At 38.2% G+C, this 9866-nt stretch overlaps 1 protein-coding gene across 1 annotated transcript; it reads left to right on the plus strand.

Annotated features, from left to right (window-relative positions):
- Positions 1-6409: 6409 nt before the first annotated feature.
- Positions 6410-9597, plus strand: LOC124123260 (acanthoscurrin-2-like). The gene is made up of 3 exons (XM_046486570.2): positions 6410-6493; positions 8776-9136; positions 9467-9597. The coding sequence occupies exons 2-3, from the start codon at positions 8788-8790 to the stop codon at positions 9475-9477; spliced, it is 360 nt and encodes a 119-aa protein (XP_046342526.2). The 5' UTR covers positions 6410-6493; positions 8776-8787; the 3' UTR covers positions 9478-9597.
- Positions 9598-9866: the final 269 nt, after the last annotated feature.

Here is a 9866-nt window from a genome sequence, read left to right on the forward strand (position 1 = left end):
CCTTCTAGTTCTTCCTTAAAACTTCCATTACCTACAATAAGGTGCAGAGAGGTTCCAAGAATTATAGACCGCCTCCGTGGTCTAGTGGTAGAGCGTCCGTCGATCCCTGTCATACCAAAAGACGTTAAAAGATGGTACTTGTTGTTACCCTTGTTACCCTGCCTGGCCCTCCGTATACTGTGTCTGAATGGGGTATACATGTTAAACTGCGGCATGGTATCTCAGTGAGCTAGCACTATACATCGGCATCAGTCCGGACTAGTACAAGCAACCACACACACACAAACACACGTGCATGCAGGTCGCTATATAAGTGCAATAATCTTGGACGCGGCGTTAAACCCCATTTCACCTCGCCTCCAAGAATTATATGCTTGTTTGTGTGGGTGCTGTGAAGTGTTCCTGCAATGTTCCTGCTATACGACGGCAAACCTATAAATAATCGAGCCTTGACCAGACAATGCATCATATCATCATCATCATCATCATCATATCTGCTATTTCCCACCTTAATATATAAAACACGAACTAACGAAATTCACAAGAATGATGGAAGCAGATGAAACTCTATAACAGACATTTTCACTGAAAATAGTTATCACCGCTTAGTGGAAACTTGGGATAATACCTGATCAGAACATTTTGATTTATAACAAGTGTCAGTGCAAATTGGACGCTTCGGATAAAACCTCATAGCAACAGTTTTACTTATAACAAGTGCCACTGCAAATTGGACGCTTGGGATAAAATTCAATGAGAGCATTCTAACTTATAAAAAGTGTCACTGTACGTTGGACACTTGGGATAATACCCAACAAGAGCATTTATTCTCAGAACATGAGATACAATTATACCATTTTTAATCTGTACAAAAATTACAGCAGTTAACAAGAATAATAGAATTGGAATACGTTGTTTCTACTACAATTTACAAATTGTTATACACATGTTGAAGGAATTTAGATAGGCCTTTCAGATCTCTTACACTGTTAATGGTCAAAGGTTTCTTAAATTGAGACAGGTTTGGAAACATAAAATATTGTTTATTTTAGAGTATCGCTTTTGGACAAAAGCGTCCCATCGATTTATTTATATTTAAATGAAGCGAAAAAACCCTTTCTTTATCAAATAGAAATCTCTGCACAAAGCTGAGTCGATTGTACGATTCTGACTGTCATGAGCATGCGTTTATGAATTACCATCAAATAGTAATGGCACCCATCACAGACACATGCAAAGGCAAGTCAGTTGTTCACCTGAAAAAGCACAGGAACATGTGGTACAGGTAAAAATAGGGAATTGCATCGGACATCATTTTTGTCACTGATGCGTCAAATTTGGAAATGTGGATGGTCTTCCCTGGGAATGTTCCGCCATCGACCAGTTTTAACGGGTAATATATGATTAGTAGTTCTGAATTTTAATATAGAGAGAAATATTGATTTTGAGAGCAATATATATTTCTCAAATGAAGGTTGATTCTTCATGTACTTGAAGTACTTAGTATGATGCACACTTCTTTATGAATAGTGTACATGTATTTTGTAAAGTATTTGGGACGGTTTATGATACTCTTCTGTTGAAGCAAGCTTATGCAAAGAAACAACACGTTTATAAAACCCGATAATTGTATTTTAACTGATAAACAGTGTCACAGCAAATTGGACACGTGAGATAAGTTCCTTGAGAGCATTTTAACTGATAACAAGTATCAAAGCGAATTGGACGCTTGAAATAAAACCAAATAACTTCATATTAACTGACAACAAATGTCACAGCAAAATGGACGCTACAGATAAAACCACAAAAGCTTAGACGCATATTACCTTTTTCGACGTGCTGGTGATTCAGTGAACACACATGGCTGCACATCATTTCACGCATAAGGTTCATCATTCTACGGGAGGGGCGTAAGAGTGGGAATGGGGTACTGGGTGGCAGGTGGTATACGGGTCTTATATTTCCTTGATGCTTACAACAAACGTCATCGTGGTGTGTTGCGCAGCTTAACAATACACGACAACTATTGCATCAGCATTATAATATTAAAATAATTGGAATTTAAAAAGCAAACTGAAATAGAAAAGAATCTTTCACATCCTCATTCCAAACACAGAGTTATCATTATCACCAAATCAGATATTGCCCATGTTATCATCATATAGAACACGGGCCAACGAGAGTCACAAGAATGATAAAACCAGATGGAAGTACAGAATAGTATTTTAACTGACAAGTATCACGGCATATTGGAGGCATATTGGACCCCATAGGAGCATTTTAACTTGGTGGGTGGTGTAAGGGGCTTATGTTTCCTTGATGCTTACAACAAACGTTATCGTCGTGTGTTCCATAGCCTCTTGTCAAAGCTTAAGAATACATAACTTCTATCGTATCAACATTATAATATTATATGCTATTTTTGGAATTAAAAAAGCAAACTGCAATAGAAAAGAATCCTTTGCATCCTCATTCCAAACGCATTTGACCCACTGACCGTCTCTCATCTTCCTGCTCGCCACATGTAGGGGTAGGCTAGTGGTAACTCATATAGCCGAAGGCTCACACATGGCTAAAATTTCTCGTCGTGATTTTGCTGAAAGCAGCGTAAAACCATACTTACTCACTCATCATTGGCGCATGCGTCAACTATTTCAATACAGATTATTGACAGGGTATCAAAGAAACAAGACACGGGAAAGTGGTGAGAGCGATGATATGTTCCTACTCCAGAGTTCTTGCATTAGGACTCGGATACGGAGGACTTAGAGGACTACGATACTGAGGACTTCGTTACGGAGGATTTGGAAAAGGAGATCTTGGATAAGGAGGACTTGGTAACTAAGGACATGGAGGATTTGAGGACTGGGATACGGAGTACTTGGACACGAAGTACTTGGATACGGAGAATTCGGAGGACTGGGATACGGAGTACTTTGATACGGAGTACTTGGATACTAAGTATTCGGAGGACTGGGATACAGAGTATTTGGAGGACTGGGTTACAGAGGAATTGGACAACTTGAAGGACTTTGATAGGGAAGTTCCGGAAACGGAGAAATCGCATACGGAGGACTTTGAGGACTTGGATACGATGACTCGAATTTCAGGGGTGTCAGGACTCGGTTGAGGACTCGGTTGAGGACTTGGACACAGAGGACTTTGAAGATTGGGACGTCTTGGGGGATTCGGAGGTTTGAGAAAATACAGTAGCTGATACTATGATCGCCTTATAGATGTATTAACTCTCTTTCAGCATGTTATCTACACTAGTGCTGGCATGTTTCACACACAAATTCAGATAGATTTGAATACATCAGATACAATGTATGTTCGAGGGGCGTTCAATGAGTTTTGTGGGGGCACGGGTGGCCTAGTCGTCTAGGGCGCCGCGATTCGCTGTGCAGAGTTGCGTCCCTTGGGCACGCCAGAAACCTATGATTGTGGGTTCGAATCCCGGTTCGCCCCAATTATTTTTCTAGGTTTGTCAGCACCATACCCGTGCTCGTTGGTTTCACCAAAGTGGTTAACGTCTTAGACCTGCATCACTTCGGGTTTTCCTCCCACACTAAGCTGACACGCCGTGATATAACTGGAATAATGTTAAAAGCGGCGTTAAACCCAACTCACTCACTCAATAAGTTTTGCAACTTGGGCATTTGTGTTTACACAAACAATATCAACTTGTGGGAGGTGTGACACAAGTCATAACATCATGTATGTATGTATGTATGTATGTATGTATGTATGTATGTATGTATGTATGTATGTATGTATGTATGTATGTATGTATGTATGTATGTATGGTATGTATGTATGTATGTATGTATGTATGTATGTATGTATGTATGTAGGTAGGTAGGTAGGTAGGTATGTAGGTAGGTAGGTAGGTAGGTAGGTAGGTAGGTAGGTATGTAGGTATGTAGGTATGTAGGTAGGTATGTATGTATGTACGAACGACTTTGATGACACCAGTTGAACAGCTCAAATGATGATAACAATTACTCGGTATTCACAAGCATGACAACTGCTCTACCGTAGTCACAACGGCAAGTGCACGGGTTCAGATATCATCGGGTCGTTAACGGGAAAAGGGTCAGTGTAAGGACGGGTGCTGCTGGCGAGTACCCGGAGTGTGGTTCCTTATACAGGCGGGAACCGAGCAATACAAACAATTTATGGTTCCAATACAGTTCCCAGATATATTGTCTTACCCTTAATCAGTAAACACTGATCATGAACCCGGAGATGAGCGTCATATATATAAGTGTCGGCATGACGTGAAGCAGAATATTATCAGTATATTAAATCTTCAAACTATCAGATTTTAGCAGATTGCGGGTATTTTTAATGTCATCGTCATTGGCGTTTGTCGCGTGGGCCTGAGACCCAATGCCGCGAGCACTGAGCTTTTGGAAATGTGCGTAATAAAATACAACTGACTCGGCAACCAGAGGGTTAACTGGCTTCATTTTGGTACATGTTGATACCTGGTAACCACAGCTCATATGTCCTCGTTAACCTTAAAGCCCTAAGGCTTCGCTACACGCGCCAAAATATGCAAGTTGACAAGTTCCCTTTGGGCCATCAGTTGAAACACTTCCCTCCCCAGTGGCAAATCATTTAGTTTATAGTGAGAGTGAGAGAGTTTAGCTCCTGTGCATCATGTTATATATCTATGAATGTCTTGTACATAAAACGTCTTCATCATGCTAAAAAGAACATTCAGTAAAAGAACATTTCAATACACAAACACTTTCAATGTAATACAATATTTCAACACACAAACGCGATCAAAGTATAACAACATTTCAGCACACAAACGTGTTAAAATCAAAACAAGATTTCAATACATCAACAAATCAATTAAACCAAAATTTCAACACACACAGACCTTCAAAGTAAAATAAATGTCAACACGCGTTCAAAGTGTAAAAAAAGGTTCAGCACACAAACACATTAAGGTAAAACATTTCAAGGCACAAACATGTTCAAAGTACAAAAACCTTTCAACACACAAACACGTTCAATGTCATACAATATTTCAAGCACGAAAAGGCGTCAAAGTAAAACATGTCAACACAAAAAAACGATTTCAAAATACAAGGATTTAACACACACAGACGTTCAAAGTAAATTTACATTTCAATCCTAAAACACGTTCAACGTAAAACAGTTCAGCACACAAACACATTAAAAGTAAAACAACATTTCAACATATAAACATGTTCAAAGTGCAAATCATTTCAACACACAAACACGTTCAATGTCATACAATAGTTCAAGCACAAAAAGGTGTCAAAGTAAAACATGTCAACACACAAACGCTTTCAAAATACAAGAATTTAACACACACAGACGTTCAGAAGTAAAGCTACATTTCAAACACGTTCAACGTAAAACAGTTCAGCACACAAACACATTAAAAGTAAAACAACATTTAAAGACACGAATACGTTCAAAGCAAAACAACATTTCAACACACAAACACGTTCAAAGTAAAAGAACATTTTAAGACACAAACACGTTCAGAGGAAACCAACCATTCAATACACAAGCACTTTCAAAGAAGAACAACATTTCAATACACAAAAACGTTCAAAGTAAAACAACATTTCAATACACAAACACGTTCAAAGTAAAACAATATTTCAATGAACAAACACGTTCAAAGTAAAACAACAATTCAATACACAAACACTTTCAAAGAAGAACAACATTTCAATACACAAACACATTCAATGTAAAACATTTCAACACACAAACACGTTCAAAGTAAAACATCATTTCAACACACACAGACATTCAAAGTAAAAGATCATTTCAACACACAAACACGTTCAATGTAACGTAATATTTCAATCACAAATACGTTCAAAGTAATCCAACAGTAAAAGAAATGGTCGAACCCTTTCCAATAAGTTTCTTTTAAATTGAAAGCAAGATCAGGATTTTTATGAATGTTTATTATTTCTTCTCGTCGATATATTGCGGAATTGTACAGAAGCCGTAAATATTATCAGATTCACTCACTGGTCAATCACATCCCCACTTCCCCATTGCCTGCGATAGGATCTAAATAGTTAATTGAATAATAGGTCAGCTGAAGCAACTCCACGTAGCAATTATTGCTTGATTAATTAATTGAAGGAGATTATATTTTAACCTTTATAGTTAGAAAACTTGTTTGGAAACTATATAAAACCGACAGTGTGTCACTAATTTTGATAGATAATGTTACATACTTGCATGGTCAAGTATGACGTTGGTTTGACCGCCAAGATCGATTAGGTGTGTATGATAAATGTTGCCTTAGGTTAGGAAGAATGACGAAAGGTGTGCTCCAGGAAATTAGAAAACAGGAGTGGTTTTACACCCTGCATGGTGACATGCATGTCACGTGATAACTGCACGTGTATATATTACCCTGGCAGAGTTGTATCTTTCCACTTCGATATCAAGTCATTCTTCGTCGACCCATCTACAGTCGTAGGTAAGTGAGTGTCCTAACATTCTGACATGTCATTTGCTTATTCATTTGCACTTTTTTCTTTTAGTTCCTTTCCATTCCCGACATGGGTACAATGTATGAAGCTCATTTCTGGTGTTCCCCGCCGTGATATTGCTGGAATATTGCTACAAGCGGCTTCAAACCATACTCACTCACTCTTTTAGTTCTCAAAAACACAACGTGATTGTGAGTGAAACCATGCTTATGCTAATTTTGCTTTATGCTAGCTGGATTTGATATTAATTTAAAGGTTTAAGACAGAGTATGCATTAACTGTAATGATCATATTGAAGATTTAATACATGTTTTATTCCAATGTCCACTATACGATGATCTAAGATCTACATTATTTACAAGTATAACGTGACTGTAATACTATTAAAAGCGGTGTTAAACCCAACTCACTCACTCACTCACTCAGTCACTCACTACAAGTATAACGGCTAAAATGTCCAACTCTGTAAACGGGTCAAACAATGAGACATGGTTTAAACATGAGGTATATGTCACTGCCAACACCTGCTTTTTAATTTTACAACGCAAAAAGCTGTTTCTATATGGGTATCTGTATAAATCATCCTGTTTTGTCTATCGTCTCTCATAACTTTGTATGAATGGTATGTATTATTATTTGTATGTATAAACGTCTAATTTATGCATGTTATTTTATGATGAACAGCAGTGAGACGAATACAAGATATATGTGTGTCTGTCTGCGTTCAAGTCGCGTTGAACACAACTCAGCCACTCATGATCTCTCTACAGTAAAGTACGGTTATAACGAACTCAAATTTACTACTAATTTTAGTTCGTTATAACCGTAGTTCGTTATAAGCATATATACAACATAACTACAACAAATAGTCGGGACCAAAAAAGTAAGTTCGTTATATCCGTCAGTTCGTTATAAGCGTGTTCGTTATAACCGTAGTGTACTCTATTTTAATTGACTTTGAATGAAGATGCTGGCGTGATAGCGCACTGGTTAACGTAAACCCATCGTTTGATTGCCTGTGGTTTATTACATTCTAATTTGATTTCATTCACAGGGTTTTAAGAACAAGACTGAGAGACGTTTGTATAATAGATAACAATGTTTTATCAGAAATACGGATGTATTCACTTGCCATGCTGGACTGTGCCAAGGGTGTTTTCTGGATCTGTTTCTATTCTACCTTATTCATAAATGAACTTATATCACAAATCAAGCGAAACTGTAATAGATGCGTTCAGTTTTATCTTAAACTATTTAGATATTCATATTCTATGCATTGGTGATATTATCCTATTTACAATTTTAAACGTCAACAACAGAGAATAACCAACCTCGATAATCTGGCGAAACAGATTCCATATGGCGTAAAAGGCAGAATGGTCATGCTAGTAGAGCATTAACCCAAGAAATCAAGATATTAGGTTGAAAGTTAGAAAATTGTTTCGATAATGTAAAACCTGGAAACGTAAATTCTGGCTACCTAACACACCGGAACGGTTCACCACTACTTGTATGTGCTAAAATGTAGTTTAGGTTTTGCCAAATCTTGCAAAATATAAACAAAAGTAACAAAAAATATTAAGGGTCACGCAAATTTTGTAGGACACATAAAGGTTTAAAATTATATACAATAACAACATTAACAAAAAAATATTCTTAAAATCTTCGAGGCCGCTGTTGGAAGCGAAAGAATACACGCTGGTCAAGTAACAAAAATGGCGATTTGCAAAACGAACATTCTCTATTGACGAGTTAAAAGGAGAAATTTCGAGTTTATAACAAAATATTTTCAAGAGAATAATAAAAGACACGAAGCCGTATTGACTCCATAAATGACCATCTGTCATTATTTGGCCTTGTCAATATGGAACTAACGTTAAAAGGAAGTTAACACGAGCTAGACACTTACGATAAAGGGAGACAATTTGAGGGGAGGTCACTCTTGTATGACATCAGTTCGTCAAAGTGTTATACATAATTATCTTCACTGCATTGAAATATCAATTGTTATGTTCGTTGAAGTTAAAATATCCCTTTTCTCAACTTCGGAAAACTCAGTCTAATATATAAACAAAATATATATATTCGGTTTGATATAGCCACAGTAATTCCAATTCCCGAGATAGATTCTCAACCGAACAGAATATGTAAAGTTCTACGTGTGCTTCATGAAAACGGAATGTATTTACAATTTACGTAAATGTCAGAATCTTATGAATTAGCACGCTTTTTTAATTAGTTAATATCAATGATACCAATTATTTTCCAGCAAGCCAGCACCATGAACTCCGTCATTGTCTTGGTAGCATGCCTGGTGGCGGCCGCTGTCGCCGAGCCTATTGGCTACGGTAAGGGTCTTTACGGTGGATTCGGAGGATTAGGAGGAGGATTGGGATATGGTGGACTTGGAGGATACGGATTAGGCCTCGGACTTGGAGGACTTGGAGGATACGGAGGACTTGGATACGGAGGACTTGGAGGATTCGGAGGACTTGGAGGATACGGAGGACTAGGATACGGAGGACTTGGAGGATTCGGAGGACTTGGAGGATACGGAGGACTTGGATACGGAGGTCTTGGATACGGAGGACTCGGAGGGTTTGGAGGAATCGGAGGTTTTGGAAAATATGGTAGGTGGTACTTTAGTCGCCTTGATGAATTTACTGAATTTCCAAATTATGCTTACACTGTACATGTACCAGTATGTCTTACACCACAATGCAGATACATCTTCATGGCCACTTCAGATGACTACAATATAACTGTTACATGGAGTATATTCTGTCTAAACAATCCAATTGATCGCACAGAAAAGATTATATTTTAACATGTAAGTCAGGTTATTCTCCCTTTGAACGTTGCTGCTCCAGACGTGGCCCAACAGATCGTCTGTCAGAGTTGCAGGTGCAGACACAATAGCTGATTGACAAATATTTTACCAATCTTTCTTTTCTTTTCAGGACATTATTAATCTAACAACCTGACGATGTTAATAAAGACGATGAACGTGCACCACCAGACACGTTTGTATATATAGCCTTCTGAATGTATGAACTGTGATGCATCGACCTTGAATAAAGCTCTCATGCAACATGAAACCTTCCAGTTCTTCCTTAAAACTTCCATTACCTACAATAAGGTGCAGAGAGGTTCCAAGAATTATATGTTTGTTTGTGTGGGTGCTGTGTAGTGCCGGACTCGGCAATGTTCCTGCTATATGACGGCAAACTTGTAACCAATTGAGTCTGGACCAGACAATGCAGTGGCCGATAGTACGAGAAACGATCCACGTCACCGAGGTACGGAGACTCGCTATCTACCATTTGCAAGTCTTCCTACCGGACGATCTAGTCCATTTAG

The sequence above is a fragment of the Haliotis rufescens genome, unplaced genomic scaffold, assembly GCF_023055435.1.
Source record: "Haliotis rufescens isolate VD_foot unplaced genomic scaffold, xgHalRufe1.0.p SCAF_77, whole genome shotgun sequence".
Classification (NCBI taxonomy): domain Eukaryota; kingdom Metazoa; phylum Mollusca; class Gastropoda; order Lepetellida; family Haliotidae; genus Haliotis; species Haliotis rufescens.